This window comes from Opisthorchis viverrini, assembly GCF_000715545.1.
Source record: "Opisthorchis viverrini unplaced genomic scaffold opera_v5_88, whole genome shotgun sequence".
Taxonomy (NCBI): domain Eukaryota; kingdom Metazoa; phylum Platyhelminthes; class Trematoda; order Opisthorchiida; family Opisthorchiidae; genus Opisthorchis; species Opisthorchis viverrini.
The window spans coordinates 1,221,786-1,244,515 of NW_008751745.1; the positions used below are offsets into that span (position 1 = coordinate 1,221,786).

The 22,730-nt window shown below is 43.6% G+C and overlaps 1 protein-coding gene across 1 annotated transcript in view; it reads right to left on the bottom strand.

The window, feature by feature from the left end:
* T265_13660 (hypothetical protein) overlaps positions 1-17,919 on the bottom strand; it is a gene marked incomplete at both ends in the record, with an annotated part of 81,160 nt that extends 63,241 nt beyond the window's left edge. Inside the window, 6 exons of the mRNA XM_009169917.1 lie at positions 6-454; positions 9,223-9,297; positions 11,910-12,058; positions 12,846-13,001; positions 14,830-14,917; positions 17,796-17,919. Coding sequence (XP_009168181.1) covers positions 6-454; positions 9,223-9,297; positions 11,910-12,058; positions 12,846-13,001; positions 14,830-14,917; positions 17,796-17,917 — 1,039 coding nt within the window. The remainder of the gene's footprint in view (positions 1-5; positions 455-9,222; positions 9,298-11,909; positions 12,059-12,845; positions 13,002-14,829; positions 14,918-17,795) is intronic.
* Positions 17,920-22,730: the final 4,811 nt, after the last annotated feature.

The following is a 22,730-nucleotide window of genomic DNA, read 5'->3' on the forward strand; positions in this document are numbered from 1 at the left end:
TGAACTGTTTGAGGCGTATGGAGCCCCCGCGGATACGGAGCTATTCATTGTACAGCTTCCGGAACTAGCCGTTCCCATGGCAGAGAGTAGATAAGCGCCTCGAGGAAGTGTTCCAGGAAGAGTGGCCTCATTTGCCATGGAGCCACTCCTGTGCTGTCTCACGAGTTGAGCAGTGCCATGAATGAACTGGGGACCTCCACCATTCGCTTGCTGGCCAACAGGAATCGCAATAGTTAAGGTTCGGTTGGAGTCTGGAGACAAGTAACTGTCGGTAAGATGAGTTCGCGGAGCTGGGTCTGTTTGCGGCCGAGTCTGGGTGAGCAGTCGTGTGGAAGGACCATAATCTGAATGAGGACCAGTGTCAGGGTGGGTCCCATGTGCAGGCGGGCCGAGCAGCCCGGGGAGCAAAAGTTCCGGGACAGGGGCTCCGAGCACACGTCCAGCAGACGCCGATCTGAGGTGAGTCAGAAACAGCCAAGAAACATTAAAACAGAATACAGGCCAGAGATTGCGTCTTGGAAGTGTTCAAGTTATTCACACCGTTTTTGAAACCACGATAAAACAAATATTATGCAAAGCATGCAAATATTTTTACGGCGCATTGTGAATAGATAGTTTCGTGTAACTGAGAGCTGGTAAAATAGGATAAGTGACGACGATAAGAGAAGGGGACAGTCAGTGGGAGAAATTGTTAGCAGCGCAGCTGAAAGACTTCGTGACTAAATCCCATTTCTGGAACCCAGAAGAGTTTGAGTTCAGTCGAAATGTTTAATGCACTGAACATCTCTGGTGATCGAAAACTGATTATTTACGCCAGTAAAGCACCAGCGTTCTTCCTCTGGCATTGCTACCAACGATAACGATTGCTTCCTCCTAATGTGTACAGCAAGATTTCTATCTCTATCATGTGTAATGGGGGCTTATAGTCACGACGGCGACGAAACTCGCAACTGAAAGAAATTCAGCAAACCAGCACTCTTGATTGTCCGTTACTTTTTTGCAACAATAAGGACAGCGTCGACGTTATCAGCACCTCATCTAAAAGTTTAAAACAACTTGAGGAACACAGCACAGATCCAAGACTGATTGGAGTACACGGATTTACAAACAGGAAAGTTTTCGCCTGCATGTTGCTCATCGACATTGCTTTTGGTGAAGACAAGTCTAAAGTACCAATGCATGTGTATCATTAACGGGGTGAAAGTGTTGTCTACGGTCGGTCAAACAAGAAGAAACGATTCTGCATGAGTATCTCATACGAATATACATGGATATTGAATGCCTCTTCGTAGCCTAGAACAAAGAACGAAACCATTAGTTGCGTCCGAAAATATGGAAGACAAAAGCAAAGTAGGTGCGGACCAAAATCACTTGGTACATTATATCCAGTCATAAAAGGTTTCAGACCGTGTCTGTGTTCTTTTCGTTTCATTGTTCATATGAAGCAGCATACTTGGTATCCTCTCATTGGGTTCAAAAAAGGCTGAGTCGCAATCTTAAGCACACCATCACAGTTCTGTCTACGAGGAATCTGAGGAAACACTTAGTAGAGAGAAAGGCAATGTGCGTTGGACTGTACAAAAAACGGTTCGTTGAACTGATCAACCAATCTCCTCAAACCAAGTGGACTGACTTTTACATCGAAAGACTGTTATCCGAATTTCGAAGGACTATGAGAAAATTATGCAAGATACAAGGAACACACGATAGTGCTATCCGGCAAGCGGTATCCTTTCAGAATTGCTCGTTTCACTGCCTGCATGTTTTTGGTAGGGAAGCGCCAATAAATCCCACTCATGTTGCTTTTCACAATTTAGCGAAATAAGTAAACATTTCTTTTAACACTATAGGCTAAACGTCCTCACATTCTTAAAAAAATGTGTTTTATACAGCGTCTCAGCTAACGCCCGTTTAATGTGTTGGACTGTGCTGTGCAAGAATGAGAACCGGTCGCATACGAAAAAGAACACCATTCTAATCGCATCTAGCACATAATTGGTTGAAGATCAGTAGGAATGAAGCTAGTTAATATGCAAATGTGTGGTTCAAATAACACAGAGGAGCGTTGCCGCAACGGAACTTTTTACCGACTGAAACAATCCACACAGCTCACAAATCTAGCTCCATGATAATTAGTCCCCTTTCCGAGCATATACGATAGATAAACAGCGAGAAATGTGTTGCTCTGCCAAAACCACATAAGTAAGTCATACCCAACCCAACACAGCCGAACGGTGGTCTGAGGGCCAAACACAATATCAGTTTAAACATCCACTACCAGCTGTGCATAGGAAATGTGCTTTCCATCAACTAAAGTAAGGATTAAATCCAGTCGAGCGGTGTTCTACACGTTGAACAGACCCCGAAAGAATACATCGTCGCCTTTCAGCAGTAACACTTTCGGCGCCTAGCTGCCATGCCAACTGAGAAAAACACGAAGGCTGGGATACTGCCCAGTTCCCCAGGCCTAGACAAGGAAAGTCGGGATACAGTCGAGATCCTCCAACCAGTGAACCATCTCACCCCGAATGTATATAGTACGGAGGTGATATCGTTGTGATCAACCGGGATCCCGTTGAGTAGGAATAATGTCGCACTCAAACCGCACGTTCGGTCGGTGGACGCACTGAGAGCGAAAAGAATCTCCTCCGTGGTTTTATTCGTCAAACTGAAAAAAAACACCTTTTCCATATGATGCTGATCAAAATTAGGGTCGATAAGAAAACAGCCATAGTTTAGTTCACTTCATCAATCGGGTTGACACATTCACTAAAGCTTCGTTTTACTTGGACTCTCACAGCCTTGCTTGGACAATTATAAATGGGACATAGTAAGTTCTCTACTAAATGGAAGGAAAAACGTTGTGACCACTGCGGGTAGGAACAGAAAAAACATTTCACACTGAGGGATTAGTGACTCTTATGAAGCATTCCTTGGTACGTTCTGGGTGGTTTTCTCACCAGGAGGAGGTATCTCACAGCACGGGCTTATTTTGGCTCACTTGGCTCGTTTCGTCTAGGGAGGTTAATGGATGTTGCGAGTCTGATTAGTGAGCTATGGGGTTGTTGAACCTGATACAGGAAAGCAAACTACACTATTGGCTCTTTATTATGACTCCGAAAATGCAAGCGAATTCAGTCGGATTAGGCAAGCAGTTGCACTGTTGACGCTTGAAAGTGCGGTGCACAACCACGAAGTCGTATTAGAGTGGTTGTTATAACATCAAACGCCTTGTCTACCATCACAACCAAATCGACATTTCTTCAATCTTTAAGATCATAAAAACAAGTGTGACATCTTTTGAAGCTTCATTCGTTTAAACCAGCTCTTTATCCACCAAAAAACTAGAATCAGGCTGTATTCGCCATGGTCAGTATGAGCCGGTGTACATAGTACACCTTGAAGTTTTATAACTCTGATATTGAATAATACGCCTTTTTACCTGTTGCTCATGTGACGCGTACTTCGATTTTCATTACAGTGGGAGTTAGTGAGACTGCTTTAACAATAAAAAAGCAGAGTACGCACCTGAACGACAGCACCACCGCTAACCACGCGGTGGTTAAGCAGGTATCTCAAGCGTCTCCGCTTTGTCGAACACGGGTAAACTCTTTCAACCGACATTACCGGACAATCGTTGCTGTTGTCAGTACAAACAACCAAGATAGTGCTTTTTTCTGCCTGGAAGAGCCATCTCGTAAACATTCGTAACTCATGGCCAGAGAGTGAATACTATTAAGCTGCACCGAGATAATGCAGATACATCAGTGTGACTGGACTGCAATGTCTTGTTTTTTGAGTCCACTGGCTTCCTTGCCCTCATGTGGATCCGGGGGCAACAGGCTGAGGGAGAGAAGAATTAGAACTCATCCCAGTGAGTTGCTTTACATGAAAGCTTATCGGTGCGACTGGCTCACTTGCTGTTGAAACTATTACTCATGTCCTTGAAGGGATTAGTCTTGCTTCTGAAGTTACACATTTTCAGTTGGATTCAAATGGTACAGACCTCGGAAAGCATTGTCAGTGTGTTTGGTTTATGTTCATCAGGATGAGAGTTGCACCGGACATGATTGTGGCAGTTTTACTAAACCATCCTAGCATTCTGAGATCATGAATCTATAAAGTGTGATTAAGTTTCTTCCCGGCGCTACGGGAAGCTATCCTCACAATACCTCTCAGCTGACGTCTCCACAACCGCAGACACGATAGCCACGGTGTCTACATGTTACCAGAAAAATGTAAATATACAACCCATTTTAGGAGTCTAAACTGCGAAACACCATTTGGTAAAGAAAGGCGAGTAGCCAACCAACCTGCCACGAGGACGGATCAGTACATTTTTGAGACCAGACTTCAAAGCATACCCCTGATCCTATGACATTCAAACCTCATAGGACATATCTGATAACGATGCCACCAGTTATCTACTATAGCCTGAGGTGTGCTGTGCAGCTACCAGCAGATTCTTATCTGCAGTTGCAAAGAAGCCCATGGAGCATAAAAACTGAAATCTTGTCACTTTGCTCCAAAATATTTTCGTCCTTAATGTGTTCCATCAGAGGGTTTCTATAAAGTTGTGTGCTGTGAAATGCAAATGCGTGCCATGGTTCACTCCATACAAACTGAAGTTTCGGAGCAGCGGTATGGCACTTTGTGTGTGCTAAGACTACCCCATACGTGAACAGAAACGGAACATCCGAGACGCAGTGAGATCTATCGGTCCAACCGTCCGGTCAAATCCGAGTAGGTTGTATGTTGACGTTAGTTCTGAGGTGATGTGGTCGAAATAGTGATAATAATAATAGTAACAATAATAGTAACGTCCGTTCAGCTGTAACAACCCTTTGATATCTGATTGCCATTCCACCCAAAGGGAACAGGAGAGGTGAGATACTGTCAGGTTGCCTAGGCATGGACAGAAGCAGTCGAGATGCTGAGTTTGGGTTCGCACCACGGACCCTCCGACCAGTACGTTCGTGCTTTAGCCGCTGAGCTACCTCGAGCTGTCGAAAGTGCTTTTGCTCGCAGAAGCCAGTTGACCCCACTCACCTACGGAAAAATGGAAATATTGTCGACAGTATGTGGAGCCTGCCATCACTGAACATCGCAGTGTGGTTGTTTTGTGTATCATTGCATCCGTCCGGAATTATAAAAGCACATACAATCGTTGCTGTCGAAATTTATAGCCCACCAAGTCTCATCTTATCTGGGATATCAGCAGTTGATTGAGGCCCATGGCAGACATGTTTCAGTCAAACTGATCTATAGTAACGCTGGTCCCTGAAAATACCAGTCTGTTATGCGAAAGCTGCAGGCTGACTGAATTTGAAGGTACCCAAGAACTCCAAGCATTTCTCACAAAAAGCGCTGTCCAGCCCAGCGAATATAAATTATAGTCGGTAACAGTAACTTGATAGTGACAGTAACACGGCATGGGAAGTATGACAAATCCATTTTCCCCTGAACAAGACCACACAGTCGCTCATTCACTCACATTTTCCCGTGAGTAAGCCGTGTAGAAACGGTGCACCTGATTAGCAGCAGTTTTTGTCACAAGGTCAGAAACAGCCGGGGCTATAAAATCATGGGATGGTGATGTGATATCGAAACGGTACAAAGAATACAGCTTTTGAAGTATGCTTGAGGTCATCTTCGAACACACATTCGTTCTAGTGTTAAGGTATTACCAGCAGCGATTTGATGAGACTGTGTTGTTTTAGCGACCCAACGATACCACAGTGTCAGGTTGCCAGATAAATGGCAATGTTCTCTGGAATTCAGCAACGCTGGAGCAGGTGAAATAGTTGTGATGTGAAACAAAAAACATGGAGTTTTGTGAATCCGGCCATTTCGACCATCCAGGATGGGTATGCACCCAAATCGAGACAAACAGGAAACGGATTTCTTCTACAAACCCGACAACCTCCGCACTGATGGGCTAACAATAGAAACCTGAAGGAAAACAACCAGGAAACGAGATTTTCAGAGTTACCCAAAATACCTGAGAAAGTGTAAAATTACCAGGTTGTTTTTCGTTCAGCTGTAGCATCCATTCGGTCTCTAACTGCCATGCCGCAAGAAGAAAGCACGAGAGGTAGAAGTCGGGTTTGAACCCGAGGACCTTCAGGTCAATAAATTCGCGCTCTAACCACTGGGCCATCTCGAGCCCATTACTATTGTGACATCAAAGGCTTATTGGGCAGTATGAAAGTTTTACTCAGCAACAAGTAATCAAGAGACTATTGAGCAAATTACCGCATAAAATCGGAGTTTGAACGTATTCATCATGAGTTAAACCAAGGTTCTGGTTTTTACAAAAAAAGATTACCAGAGTTCAGTGGTTTATTGGTGTAAAAATTCAGCCACAGAAAAAGAAACCATAAGATGAAACTAGACAAATGCCACCAATCACTTTTATCAAAAGCTATGTAACCTTAAAGTGTTACCTAAGGAAACGAGTACAAAGTAACCAGCGGAGAGGAGATCTTTTAGACGAATATGGCCTCAAAACCGGTGAAGCTGGATTCTCGATCCGAGCGCCAACGGAGTACAGCACGAAAAACGGAATGAAACGAGCAAGTGTTTCAACACCGAGTTTTTTCGAATTACGGCGAAGCGAACAAGCCTAAACCCCCCGGGATACACGTCATTCTAAAATAAGTGGCGTTTAATGTCATATTCGCTGCCAAGGTTAAAACAGCAAAACAGGCGAAACAAACAGAAATGCGTAAACGGTGAGTGAGTTCAAAGCCTGGCAATCAATAAGCAAGATAGCAGAAAAAAGGGCAAGTAAAATCTAGTTCAGTCAATTTTATGCTTCTAGGTCAAAAGATGAGGGGCAATTAGAAGGTGAGAGATGGCCCAGGTCAATTACAATGCCTGGATGTAGTACGTTTGTAGAAAAATGTCAAAAAATCGGATAGATACTGTCCCATTTGTGGCATAAACATAATCCAGCATCGCCTTCGAGTGTCTACGCTGTACATATGTCAAAGTGCGGTGAAAACCGTGGTTGAGCGATTGTTTTCAACGAAGTGCAAGGCCATATCACTTATTTATACAGATTGGGTAACCAATACATTCAACCACGTGGGACAATGCTACCTGACGCGTTTGGAGAGGCATCTGGCAGCTCTATCTACACAGAAAGTACCTGTAGAATCAGGCATATTTTATCGTGAGCTGGAAGACTTTAACCGGTGTAGTGATGAATTATAAATGAATCGTAAAAGCACTACATGTTGAGCCTAGTGCATTAGTTAATTTAATTATCGTTTATTGAGTTATGCACTGTCCGCAGGTGGTAGCGTCATATAAGCTGGCTTCATTCGAACTGATTGTACCTACATAGAGCTGTATCTATCTATGGTTCGTTTAACATTCTTCTGGGTCAAACCATTTGACCATGGTTTTCATTGCACTCTGATGGATAGATGCACTGAATAATTGCATTTTGGTCAATACCGAGGCAGCAGCCATTGTTTAAATAACCTTTCTGTGCTCGAGACGACTCGTGCAGGTGCTGAAGTCTGTTTGGCCTACCTGGTGCCCTGTAATTGACCATAAGCGATAGGCCCTGTAGCCAAAAATTCCTGCTGACTGAGGCATATTCTAATTTCAGCTTTTACACCGCNCCGCTTTGCCATCCTGATGCCGCGGTAACAGACCTATTCAGGTGCACGTGTTTGTCTCTCCTGTTTCATTTTTTCCTGTTGACAGTCAACAATAGCTTTCGTATATAAGTGGCCCACCACGTGTTGTTGCCTCTCATGAATTCCCAAGGGATCAGGGAAAACACGAACCACTGACGTTTCGGTATCAGATACGAAAAAGAAACGGAAAACCGACGTCTTATACACACCAATGCTTGAGCATTTTGCTAGGTAAAATTGAAATGTTCATGCCAATGTTTTGCCGTACACCGATGAGAAGAATGGGTTTCGTTTTTACACTTAGAAAAAAAAACAGTCAAGTATGATAGTAGGTTTTAAAATGTCTGCAGCGAAACGTAGTCCGATAACCTACATGTGGCTTATTCGACAACTGTCACAACTTAGCGAGGGACAACCCCTCCACGGACGGCGCCAACAGGCGTTTGGTTATACTATCGGGATTTCGAGTCCTGAACTGGTTGAAACATCTTGCACGCTGTGACCAAGCTACGGAACGTAAAACGATAGTCTTGGTGCACTTTTGAAACCCTGTCACTTTTATAACTTACGGAACATTGCTCTCCTTCAGTCCATCTAGTGTGCATATTTGCGGTAACCGGAAATAGTGTGTACCGGTGTCGAGTCCTACACCAGTTGGCTGATAGATACCACACCTTTGCGACTGCCTATCACACACAAGAAATTCGTATTTTAGCTCAATACATTCATTTGCAAAGTAATATGCTTTTGACCGGAAGCTCAAATGAATCTCACCTGAACCTCTCGGTTGCGATATTCATCAACTGAATGTGTTCCACATAGGCCCTCTTAAGTTACAGTTGGTTCGATTTTGGAGATATCGCAATATGTCTTCCAGAGAGAACACACAAGTTTGCCGTCGGCAACCATATACGAGTAGTGTGTGCCGTCTGGGAAATTCACAATTTTCCTTATTCTTCGTTCGTAGCCCTCATTCTGACTATTAGTTTTACATGCCATTCTTCGGGTAGCGTATCACGAATACTTGTCGGCTGCACTCAAAGATTCAGCCTGTTTTTCCACAATTCTGGAGAAGATGGATTTTACTCCGTAACATTCCTTTGTTTGGTTTTGTCTTATGCTTTCACGTCGATAGTGTCGATTATTTGAAGGGACAGAGCATTCACAATTTCGCCGATCCTCGCCTCCAAACACGAGCAGTTCGCTGCAAACATTGGCTTTACCGTCCACTACAGAACCGCAACAACACGTCATTTCCACATCTTAAAGACGAATCAGTGTCTGTAAGTAGACGGTCAACTTTGTTGACGGTGCAACTATCTGAAGAATAGTCCTTCAGTTAATGAATCAAGAAGTATTTACACTTCGAAGCACGCAAGACAACTTGATCGTAAGATCAAGTTCATTCCTAGCTGACGATGAAGGTTCTGCGAATTGTCTCATAGACGTCAGAGAAATTCCAAAAAGAAAATCGAATAAAAGCATGAGTGTAACTAAGAAGCGAACATAATAGGTAGATGGGAGGAAGCAAAAGGCAGACAGGGCTTTATTATGGTAAAATGCTACTTACCTTTCAAAGTGTGGCATTTTCACGTAGTTTTCGCGCACATATTCAATCAACTGCTTTTGCGTTCTTCCGGTATAACTTTGGGAAAATGAAACCAAGAGAAATACATAACGGAATTAATTCAAAACCAATGAAGAGTTACCAAATCGTGAAGTGGCTTTCTGCAACACATTCCACTTGTGGCGACGAAAGACAAAAAGTAGAGCAGTTGATTTCTGAGTAACTCAGATTGATAGTGGCCAAGACACGAACACCACATAATAATCCTTCTGAAAAGAGGTACCTTTTCACTACGGTCCACAGCCGGTATTTTTCGCCGGGGATCTATGGGATTTACCGTCTCTAAGGCAGTTACAATTTTGTTCTCAAAAGAGCGTTTTTACCCTTGAAGAAAGGTAACAAGCCACATGACCCATTGCAAAATATCCAAGGACTAGATGGGAATTTCCAAAAACGTATGTTTCTTACGTAAGCGGACCCATCAAACGTTTTACAACTGCTTCGGAATTGAGTAGACTAGTTTCAAAAATTCAAAAATTCATAATCCTGTTACTGCCTGGTAAGTGATGAATTCGCCCTTATACTGCAAAATATAGCGTAGATCTAAACTCCCTCCTGTGTTTTGGCCCGATTGGGACACTGGCATAGAGAGACTTAAGGGTAAACGTGGAGACTTTGGTTAAAAAGCTTTACATCCGTTGGTAAAACGATCGCGAAAAAGATGCCTAGACGTTTGCTCAGGGTTGGAATAGGCACATCTGCAAACTATGTATTACTAAGACGTCATCCGTGAGGTTGACTCAGTATCACTTGAGCGCCTTGCACAACATTAGAATAGCATTCAACGAGAGAAGAAAATTAGCTAAGTAGTTTCGCTAGAAGCTGATCGGTTATTTCGTCCCGTAGGCTTTCAAATAACGTGTAAGAGGGATAACATGGATCTCAACTACGAAGACAGTGGAGGTCCTTATTCATACTGCCATCTAATTTCGTCTTCCTCGGGATTTTTTTGCGGTATGGAGTGCAAAGCGACCTTGTCTTTGACGGACGGCGATACTTCAATATGTTACATGTTATAAGCCCCCCTTTTACTAGCTCATTTACTACCCTACAAGTTCTCGTTTGTGCGTTAGCCAAGTAACCTCTGCCACGCTGCAAAGCTATCGGTGATCAAATGTTTGGAAACATTGCATGGTGAAAGGCCTTTTGGGACAGTTTCTGGAGAGATGAGTATGGCCCGAGCTAAAAATTATCGGGAGTGTGACCTTGAAAATCGTGTAACCCAATGCAGAAACTGTCGTGTATAAGCTGGTCTTAGGGTGACTGGTGAATGGACACGTGGCTTATCGATTTTGGGGTACGATATATCTAGGACTAGGCTCAAATTTTGGAGAATGAGTGAGACGAGCAAGAAATCAAATATGATACGGAAGGCAATTTAGGCCACGGAATAACTCAGAGAGCTTGTTTTGAAGAAACAACCGAAATCGATGTTACAAAGTGAGGCTATTGAAAAACAGTTGCACCAAGTTTACACCAGGAGACAAATTGAACCGAAGGCTGCTAAATATGATGCCTTTCTTCAATCGTCCACTGACTTTGCACATCGACTTGAGGTATTGTATATCAGTTCCGAAGGTAATCCGCCTGGAGAAAGAGACCACAAGGCCTCCCCTTCAAAGATGGCCTGTCTTCGGGGGTAAACATTGCAAAAGCTTTCGATATGGACATATCGAATTGGCCTCACATATAGTCAGTTTTACTGCCAAGGCCTATTTACTGCGAATCGAGGTTGGCTTAAACTCACCAGCTGATAGGCAAGCAGGTAAGGAAACCGGCTGAATTATTCTTCAGGAACCACAACGAGGTGGTTGAATCTACGCTGCAATCAAGTGATGGTCGACGTCGTTCTAACATTCTAGTCAGCGGATCAGTGCTATTTTTCACAAGTGTTCATTTGGCAACGTGAATAATTTGCACTTAGGAAGAATGAAGCCTGACTATTCTCCAATCTCAAGCAGTTGACGTTTGTGATCTGTCTCTAAATTGCTACTTGAGTAGTGGCGGTTTTCAGATGAGGTGTTGGTTCGATTGTTAATAATTTTTCGTGTCCAAGCAAATGAACTCTTGGTTAAAATTCCAAAATCTTACGACATGATTCAGCCGCCGCGAACATGTCGTCTTCAGTAACCGACAAAGCCTTGCGACCGTCCACTCACAGCACAGGGACAGAGGGTCTCGATAAGCGCTTGATAAAGTTTAGGGAACCAGCACCAGAGGGCGGGTCCTAAGAAGCAAGTAAAACCTAAAGGGTCGTTCAGCTGTAGCACCTTTCCGGCGCATAACTGCCATACCACCCGAAGGAAACACGAGGACTGGGATACTGCCAGGTTGTCCAAGCCTAGACAGGGAAAGTCCAGAGGCAGAGGTCGAGGTCGACGCACATACCTTCCGGTAAGTAAATTCGCGCTCTAACCACTTGCGCCATCTCCCCTAAAGGGTCATGGGTTTGCAATCCACTAAAGTCTCCTTACAAATGGAATACTGAAATTCGGGTATGTTCTAGGGTTGGACAACAACCCATCGCCAAAACAGTTGTAGCGACAAGCGAGCGGGTTTAAGAGATTTCACAGAAGAAACACCACAAAATCCAGACAGTGAGGTAGACTGACATTGCTCAGTTAACTAACCGGAATGATGAACCTTTGGAAACCATACGCCCGCGACGGGGGATAGACTGTCGGACGGCCTGGCAGCGGAAGAATGCATGGTGTTCGATACACTGTTTCCAGAAACTTTTGCATTCGTCCCGAGAGTCGAAGACAAATTCTGCAGCGTGCTAGAAACAAAGGAAATGTTTTTTTTGATCGGCAACACGTTATTAAATAATGGTGTCTATTCTAGCGGGATCCAGGGAATTTGAAAGCGAGTGGAAATGTTGCGAACACGGGCCAATAAAAAACCGGTCATTTCAAGTTTGTGGTTTCTTTCTGACTTTAACTGCATCAGTAAAAAACGTCATTTAAAATCAGCATGAAAGCACAATATAAGTATTGTGAGGAGTTTCCGATTCGATCCACTCTCGTGTAACGTGTAATTAGCACACCCACTGGAAAGGGTTACAATCGGTTTAGTCGATTCAACACCAAACAGAGTTGCGATTTGTCACGATAAAAGGGACAGAAAGGGTGATCAACTGAAGCACCATTATGACTGTGGCATAGTAGTACAGGTCATCGCAGAGTAATAAGGCAAGCTCCCGCCTTCGCTTTGTACCAGCAAACTTTACAAATATGAAGTGATTAAAAAAAACGCGGCACATTCGATTTCATGTGATTCCTACATGAATGCTGTATATTTAGATACCGTAGTCGGGAATCAGCGTTGCTTGTTTTCTGTTTGTTTACACCGGATCCAGCGATGTGGCACCTTGGCCAAATCCAAAATTTATTCCAACATCCCATTTCAGAACGGAACGTGTGGCAACAATCGATCAAACAACTCTAGAAACTGGAAATCGAAAACATGGATAGATAAACTATGTTCGAGCAAGCCGCATGACAAGTAGCCTGCTGTGAAGTTTTGGAAAACAACAAGCGTATAATAGGACTGTCAGCAAAACTTACATAGGTTTCAGGATGCAGTTTGATAAGAAACCGTTTGCGCTTGAAACTGACTTTACGAATTCGAGCCCAGGAAAAAGAGCTGATTTTCGAGCTTGCCTGGTAAACCAAAATACCAGAATGGGCTACGGCCAGATTGAGCTTTAAACCCGCATTGTCCTATAGGATGAGAAATGAATGTCACTGAAAATTATTGATGGGAAGAAACTCAATGACGCAGGTGCAGTCTTTCTTGCATTAGTGGAGTGATCAGACAAGTCGAGCAATGTGCTCTTACGAACGGATCAGTGAGTGAGGACGTGCTATACGGTTGATAAGATATTACGGTAGATTGAATTAGCTTCAATTAGTTCCAGGGTGCTTATTCACACCCGAACAGAAACGAAAACATACACTGGGGTTCGTATTTCTTCCAAATCTCTCATAAGTTCGTCTCCATCAAGAACTTGGTTCAATCCAAAGGTCGTCACAGCTTTGTATTGTTCGACTTTTTTGTGTCCTGGTCCCACCAAGGGAATTCCACCAAGGTGGAATACCGTTTAGTGAGTTGAGACGTGGCACGTGCTAGTCTTTTATCCTTCAAAAAATCTAATTTCTTGCACATCAGACGTGCATTCCTTTTCCTGTTCTGAAATTTGTGGAATTCTTGTTGATGACAGTTCACTCGAACGTCCTAGCTGCAAAGCCCAGTGGTTAAACACAAAACAAGAGTGTGTATATGTCTGTACGTTAGGATGCACAACTAACCAGCTTACAAATAACGACTGTCCGAAGGGGATATCCGAGCTAACTCAACGTCTGTTAATAGTCTACTGTCGTACCGGCAGCTATGTATGCTTATGGTCGGTGCGAAGAGAGTTCACGTATCTTCCGTCACAGACAGAAACTAGTGAGGATGTAGACACTTTTATCTGCCCAACTATCTAATCAAACGAGTTAAGATCAGCCGAAAGTCCCGAATTGCAAGAAACGCTTGAAATTCAGCAGAACGACAGTATAGAGAGTTCTTCGACACATTGCGAGGAATGAACAAATCAGATAAAGTATTCAAAAGTAAGGCACATCTCCAGCACATCTTTCACGCACTACGGTAAAGGAAAATTCAAAACTCTCCATGAACGATGCGGAACGCTCCTTTGGTGTATTCAGCGGAGCGAATTCACTCAAGAGGAGTCGGTTCCGGGGATACTACAAATCTATTAAGAAGCACGGGAGGGTTTTATTCTGAGATATTAGATTAAGATCACTTCCGTATTTCACATTCGCCGAAATTCGGAGACCAGGACTGTACCAAATGCACAAGCGTCTTGAAGGCAACAGTCAGTAACAATGCTAACGACACTGATTAGCTGGTAGGTCTATCTGGCGCGGTACAACGTGAAACTTACGGTTTCAACCAGCATTAGAAAACGCGTTGATCTGTATTTGACAGTCAAACAAGCTTTTCGCCCCAAAAAAAAAACCCCCCACGGTTGTAGATAACTGTGTATGCTGATTGACGTAAACAAGCTCAGCCGTAGATAGATAATTGAATCTAACTTCAAGCTTGCCCAATTACTCTGCCTACCCGCACTACGAAACAACGGAAGGTGTACCTTGCCGACTAATTGATTGATGCACGCAAATTTGATAATTCGAAAGAAGGAACTAGCTGTTTTCAGCAAACCCAAGTGAAGTGGTCCGAGATGCTGGTGCTGAAAGACCAAACAGTGATGCGTTAGATTCACACGCACGGTCGTCAGGCCCGAACATACAATCAGCAAAAAGAATAAGCGTTTTGGACAACTAAGACAAATAGCAATAATGTTTACCGCGTACCCGAATCACTGACTAAATTGGTAAGAAAAACCATGCATTTTGAGAACAGAGCCGTTCGAATACAACACTACTGGTGAGAAAATCTCATGCGGCGAGAAATAACATGCCAGCAGGCATATTACGCGAAATGAGTAGATTAGAGACAGAGAAGTGATGTAAATTAACCTACTTTGGCTGGATGCATTCGTAATCCGTAGAGTTCAACCTTTCGAACTGTGTCCAGCAGATTAAAATCCGCTTCGGCTGGTGATTGGCCACTGTGTCAGATAGAAAGAGAAGTCATTAGGGGCCAGAGATACAATAAGCCACCAAAAGCACACGGCTCGAAAGAACTATCCGCATCAATAAAGGTATGTAACGAAGAATATCATGAACGAAAGCCTCGATGGAGTCCTGCGTTTACGAATTGTTGCACAAAACAGTTTATGTACAATTTGATGCCCAAGTGGCAGAAAAGATAGGGAGCTTAGGGGCTAGGGCCTCGATAAGTGGGAGGAATGCAATGGACTGTGAAGAAATTCTTGGAGTCCACACCAACAGAGCTTCCTATCCATCGGCATTTGATGTACTATCTCTCACTACGGAGATTACAGTGCTCAGAAAAGGCCACTTAGACAAGTTATAACGACACTATCCTCCTGAGTCACAGTACCATCACTCGATACTGGCTTCTCAAATCACGGACCTAGCTGAGAAGCTGTAAGCGGAGAAGCCAGTCACATGACATTTCGTCAGAATACACTAAAAATTTTCTTGCAATAACTTGTATTAACAACTTTGTTGTTGTTCCTTGGGATTCAACACACTACCAGATATAGGCAGTCTTAACAGTACGGATAATAAGGAGCCTTTTTATTGCTACCGTGTATGCTTACTTATTAGACAGATGGCCACTGATCTATTCACCGAGGTTGCCAATTAGTTTGCAAGCGTTTTATTGTCATTCGATGGGAAGAGATCAAACGGGCACTGGTGCTGTCCCTTTAGATGGTAATTTTGCAGATCAACTGCCAAGTTCGGTGAACAGATCACTAGCCACGTACACAACAACCAATACATTCATTCGAGCTACCATTTTTTGCCAACAAACAACGGGTTTTGACAATCGTCAAAAAAGATTAACAACAGAGTCACCGCCAACAGTTGGAGAACCTAAAGTTCTTGCTCCAAGTGTAGGAAACACTGCTGTCGAGTCTAATGGATATTCCAACATCGTAAAAACTTTTCAGCGCAGCTCTCCTTTTTGAAAACGAAAACTTATACTTTATACTTCTCCAACAAACCATCGAAAACCTGCCCAGTTATATAATAGTTGCGATCGATTAAACAATCTGCGCCCTTCCACGGGTAAATTTCAGAGTGTCTAGGGTTAGTGCTCTCCCTGATTGCTGGTGTCTACCGCATCTAACCGAGACGCCACTAAATAATAGAAATTTTTTCATCCAAGTGGATCCGACGGCCTTTCGCACATCCCACACATTTGTTTACACCACGATGCTGCATGTGTAGGTTCGAACAAGTTAGCACACACAAGCCACCGCGTGGTGCCAACGTCTTGAGGTGCGGTAGGTTAGGGTAGGCTTCGGAAATGTCCCGCTGACCAAGCAAGGCGAACGACTGCCAGATCCGATTAAATTGCGAGCTGATGACATACTTCGTGGCCTAGTTGGAGATCAATTTATCCCACACCGTCTATGGCCCTACTGAGTCAAGTTTCCAGCTGTCCTCCTTGACCTGGCATAAGGGAGTAGGTCCATTTCGCGATTTACAAATGTTCACATGCGGTCAACGACTTCCAAGTAGCTCAGAGAGAGAAATAATTCACAAGTCACATTAGCTGTCCATGTAAGAAGTAGTCACTCGGGGAGCCAGTCAACAAGGACTAGGTGGTATGGATCTCGTGACTGAAGAATGAGTGACGTCATATCCTACCTAGGTGCGAGCTAATCACATTGTTGATCAACCGCTTGTGGCTGAGCGGTTTAGTGTTCAAACTTCAGGTCGGAGGGTCGCAGGTTCAAAAGTCCCCACTGGAGTTTCGTCAGATGCGTGCTTTGCCAAACAGAATGGCTTTCAATCACAGGACGACAGCCCAATTGACAATTTACGAATCCCCTCATATTAACAACAATTTCAGCATGATTGTCGTTGAATAAAATAGGACAGATGTGGTGAGTCGTGACACCATTGAATAGTTTCTCTTTGTAGCAAACTATCGCTACAAGCCGGAAACACCAATGATAAGGCTCCACCATCTTCCGGATATCATCTGATCGTAGCGACCATATCACAAATCAGAAATGACAGATGGTTGTGTTGAAGACCCAGAATTTCGTGCTTAGAATGGTCGCGGTTCTTCTGCACGATCAGATCCTATGATATTTCGTGTTCTGTTTTTTCGCATTCGGAGGTGTTGTTGCAAGGGATTCGCAAGATTCGCAACGGTATCACTGAGCTGATTTTGATCAAAATGTCGGTAGGTGTACACCGGTGACCTTTCTAATGATTGAAAGAGTATTATGATAGTGTCATTAACCTTTTTATTTGAATAACGCCGCGGTTAGATATCTCCGTGCAACTACAGAAAACATCAACTGACATAAATACCCATTCTACACAGTAAGCGCACTGAATGTAGCCAAAGTAACCCTATTGAATGTTTCGTGATGTAGTTTACGTTATTCTAAGACAAACAGAGGGACCTTTCGCGAAATCAGGTAGCGCATGGAAGATGTTTGCGATAACGTTTGTGTTCCCTACAGAAATATCAGTAGTGACGTGCAAAACACCACGAACCGGTCCCAAAAAACCTGATGACAAGAACCATCAGCAAAAGCCACCAAGGCTCTAGTTCGCATTGCGTGCGTCTAATGAGTAATTTAACCCACCCTACGCTGTCAAGTGAAGTGGGGACCGCGATGATCCAACTGTCAGGGTAGCGCAGGTGTAGGTTCAGTCACTGTCACTGTCTAACGGTGTTTTTCCAGGTGGGTGTGGCGCACCGTTTGGCTTCGTGGTGCATGCAGTGAATAAATGTCGATTTTAATTTATCCGTTGACAGAGTTAAGCGATAGATGATACTACTTCATTGGTAAACATTTTCCACTGTCCCTGATATGTCAAACGGAGACTCACATGAGGTTGCGGTGACACTCAGCTACTTTTTTCAAAAAGGCCACAGTCGTTGTGGGAAGCAGTTGAAGACCGGATAGATATGTGTGATCCACATAAATATCTTCCAGAAAATCCCCAATTCGTCCTGTTTGGGAGGTAGAGAGTGTGGATGAGAAACGTGTTGAAGATTAAAATGCGAAAGCATCCTGTGTGTCAAGAAGGAAACGACAAATTTAATTATGAGAAATTGTATGGACAAGTTTTCAAAGGAACTGAATTAACTTGAATGGGTAGTGTGATCAAAGGATACGTTTGGTTACTAGTTGCCTTAGCGAAGTGGTGGTCTTGAAGTGAGAACTGAGATTGTTCAAACGTCGTTCGAAGATAAACAAGATAGGTCCAAACTCGTTAGTTGCGCTGACAAATAACAGTGCTAATAAGCAGTTCCACAAGGCAGCAGTGGCATGAATACTGATGTTTTTCTCTTCGGCGAACCCAGTAATTGTGCGATTCCGTTTCCCCTAAAGCGAAGATACATCATCAGCTCTCGGTGTATGGCTCAAGGGTAACATCAATCGAGTTCGCTACTGCTCACTATAATAGTCCCTCGAGGCCAAACAAACGCCTTCAGTTTACGAGATTAGATTGTTTGGGCAGCTGGTTTTCCTGACCATCTCACCAGGCCACAGTATCACCGTTACTAAAATCCATTTATTTCGGTAAGTCTTATAGATAAATGCACACAACACAGCACTATGTGTAGAGAATCTGACTATCATTCGTCTTCTTCAGAATCCACAAGGCATCAGAAAGTTCCGTTGTGTTCAGTTGGTGTCTGTCTGAAAAAGCCATAACCAGAAGATTTAGGTAGAATGTCAGGTAGACTGCACCACGCGATGGACCGAACAAACTCCTTATGACAGTTTGGAAGACTTTTTGGTAAAGTAGCTTGTCAAATTCAATGGCGAGCCTCCATGTTCAAAAGCTAGTGGGCTTGGGTGATTGGCGCTTATGGCTTTCGCGCATGGAGGATTTATGGCGGGCGAAGTTCTCCCACCGATGAGATATCAAGCTCGAAGGAGAATGTTAGTAGATCAGGTAGCAGAAGCGATCACTGGTTTGTTTGCTGGGCCAGGTAGGTTGCAGATATTCGTGTGGTGCGAAGACCACCGCATGTCATAAAAGTGAGCACAAACCAAAACTGACGGGTCTTCAGGGTCTGACTGGGTTACTTATCTAAGGATGGTAACCGAAACACCATCGGTGCACACCTTAACAACTGACAGCAAAATTAAAATAGGCAAATGAACAGGGCGCAGTCAAAGCAGCACATGGACTGGAGCAACAACAAGCATGGCACCAGGTGAATAACCGGCGAAAAACAATCGAACGCAACAAGGCAATGTTAACTGGTCAGCAAAATATAGCGCGACAAATACAACGGAACGCCCTAGCATCACTTACTTACTAGACTGGGACACCTTTGATGAAGATTAGAGAAACGTTCTATCATCAGCTTTTATCGTAAATACTAGAGAAAGTGTCAACCTACAGATAGAAATGTGTCACAGTCAGAAATGACTGAGATTCGAACCCTCAATAGTAAATGAATAACAACAGTTGTTGGATCTGCGATTTAGTTCGCTTCTAGAGTGCGTCAAGCGTCTGCTTCGGTAATTAGTTGAACCCAGATATTGGTTGTTGACAGCCAATTTAGAGAAAAATTGTCGCCGATGGAAAGAAGACTTCGTAATTTGACAGATTATTGAATGCAGCGATTGAACCATGGAAAATGCGCGTTGCCATGATACTTTAATAAAACCAACTGCATTATGAGATTCGATCGTTAATATTCTCAAACTCAGCAGAATCTCCGGAGTACGATGGCCTTTTTGTTGTACCCTTTCAAGCAATGCAGTGGAGCAGCCTCTTTCAACCATCCGTCACGAGTGATGAGCGCCATTTAGGCTCATTTAGAAACTACTCATAAGGTTGTTGAAGATGCTTTTACAGTCCGCGACCAGTGTCATCCTTCCCGAGGCTCGTCAGGTAAGTGCAGTCTCAGAGTTTCACTCAACCTTATATTCTAATTAGACAAAATTGCACGAAATTTGAAAGATACACCAATTTGTAAACCTTCGTAGGAGACTCACCTGAAACCCACCTGAATTTTTCGTGAAGGATATTCTTCAGCAACCTTGTGAGTAGTCTCTTTCTGGAGAATCTACTGCGATATCTCGAACACCATACCAAACGAAACATGACGTGACTTTTGTGCAGCGTATTTATTTGAAGAACACGATGAACGGAAGATTCAGGTGAGTTTTATGTAATTCTCCCGTGGGAACCAAAGTGGAATACAAATGACTGTAGCTGTTGAGGTGCAAGTCTTTTCTGAGAGAACTAATTCTTTTGGAAGTCATGCCATGGTTGATGAAAAACATTGTTCTGGACTCTCCGGTGGTAGCTCTTCTTAGGAGAGTTCCACGGAGTTCCCTAACAAACGACGGTCTAGACTGCAGGATTCATAGTGGAAATCCCCATGCTTAAAGAAGTGGATGAAGCATGATGTATTCCTATGAGCAGCCAAAACAATGTTCTCTACCCAACTAACCTACAGTTTACTCACAAAAACACCTCGCATTGAAAAATGACTAGCGGAAACCCTTGTCATTTTGTACGTTCGTTACCTGAGGGTTGATTATTCGATCGATATTGATTGTAACTTTGCCCAGCGAAATAGCGAGTCACCTCGCAAGTCATTTGAACCTTTGGACTGCATAACAATCATAAAAGGCAGACAGGTGTGTCAAGCCCTTAGGATTGTTTGTTCGAACGAAGCCCGGTAAGTTTGTGGTAGGGGGATTACGCTCGATGAGTTGAGCAACTCAGGCGTTCAATGGAAGGATTGAGAACCCTAAAGAGAATTTGAATCTGCATTGATTCTGCAAGCAAACGTTAGGAAAGAGGAGCGACAGCTAATCAGCTTTACGATGCTCATATTGTTCCTTAGTCATTAGATACAGTAGTCATTTCAATGAGTAATGTTTTTTGCACTGCTTGGTCGAGGGCTGGATGACTTCGAAAAACTCTACTCTAATTATCTTTTGCAAATAGTTTTACTTCAGTCAGCAGATACTTACTGTTCATACAGCACGTCCTTCGCAACATCAGCCGATAGAAGTTAACGAAGTAGAAATGGAGGAGAAGTACCTCCATATCTTGAAGAACAACACTACTGAACCCTTGTGCCGCTTATATCAAATGAGGGAGTGATGCAATGCCCAATTCAATCCGTACTAATTGGCACGCAGATGAGTGGGTCAGTGTCAGTTACAGAGGCATTACTGCAACAGTTCAAGAAATACATCTTTCACACACTGAATCGGAATGCTAAAGCTTACAAAATTATCTAACTGATGCTACGAAATCTGAACCTTCCTCGCGGGAACGTGCATCACGGGCCTTGTGCGAGAAATGTACCTTTCATCAGCTCTAACAAGACTACGTCGGAATCAGATCACAATTGCAGACGACCAGTGATCTGACGGCTTAGCCGCTCTAGTCAAACGTACCGTTTACCGGCATCTGGATTGAATAGCACTTCTCGTTAAGGGAAGTGAAGTATGCGTTGAGTCATGCGGTAAACAAGTACTCGAGTATAAAATTAGGGAAACCAAGAGGGAAAATTATTCCCCGATCTAATTGCAAACAGGTGTGGCCAGCGCGGGAGGGAAGGTGAATCGTCTTTATAAAACATTTCTCGTTGCTTTCCGAGTGTTGGGTGAGTGTTCCGGGTGAGAAGCTTCGGTTCGCTAAACCAATTTTCACCAACGGGTAATTGTCTATCGAAGGAGGCCCGTTTAAGGGAAAAGGACTGCTTATCACTAACCAAAACATGTTCGCAATCAAGGTGGTGAACTGGATGGAGAAAATAATACATATTGTCCCATCTTTGAAGTTCGAACTTCGTTGAAATAAATCCTGGAAAAAGACCGAGGCGTAACCCTTAAATCTGAGAAACCGCACAGCCATGGCCGAAGGCTGTCGACCATAGATTTCCACATCATTCGCGATTAAGTGTGTGATCAACCTGAAGAAGACCTTCTTACCTTCGTACTGGTCTCCCAGATGAAAGATGGTAGCTGTTGATAATCACTAAGTATGCAGCTGTATTTGACTGGATGTCAGTACCAACACTTAAAAGAGTCTCGATCTTTTTTTACGAAAAAACGGTTGCACCTAGTCCACACACTGTTCTGTGCGCACCGCTGAGGAAGCTAGACACTGATGAACTACCCAGAGCGAAAAATCTTGAATGCGTGTTTTTGAACCTGGTTTTCCGCACACATTCTGGTAAGTTCAAAGTCGATAGCAAAGGAATTCAAAAAGCCAATTGTGGCAGTTCCTGCTGGAATTCGGTCGAGCATTGGCAAACGTTACCTGGATCGCATAATAGCCAAATACAGACCTGGGAACTCTGGGGAAGCCGGGCAACCCATTCCATTGTGTTTATAGGGGATATTGGAAGGAGAGAATAACGTGATCGATTGCCTATGAGTGCCACAAAATAGATGTGGCTGGAATTGATGACACAGAGCCTAACACCCAGGATGAGGCTGCTTTGTTAGGAATTCGGTGACTATGTAATGAGACTGTACTATACGGGCAGTGCGGTTACAATGGTAATGAGGATGCGCGTTGGCTAAATGTAAGTACTACTGAAGGTCGGCAGCAGAAAGGCACGTTCGACAACCTATGGCAGTGCAGAAAATTCAGACACCGAATACGGACGGACGACTGTTTGAATATGGGAGATGACAAATTCGAAGACAGTACGTGAAAAACTGCCAGCAGTCGAACGCTTGGTATTAGTATTGGATGACCGCTGAACTTGGGTGTTTTGGTAATCTGGATCGATTTCAACAGCTGCAGGGAAGCAATTTGGAAAGCAAT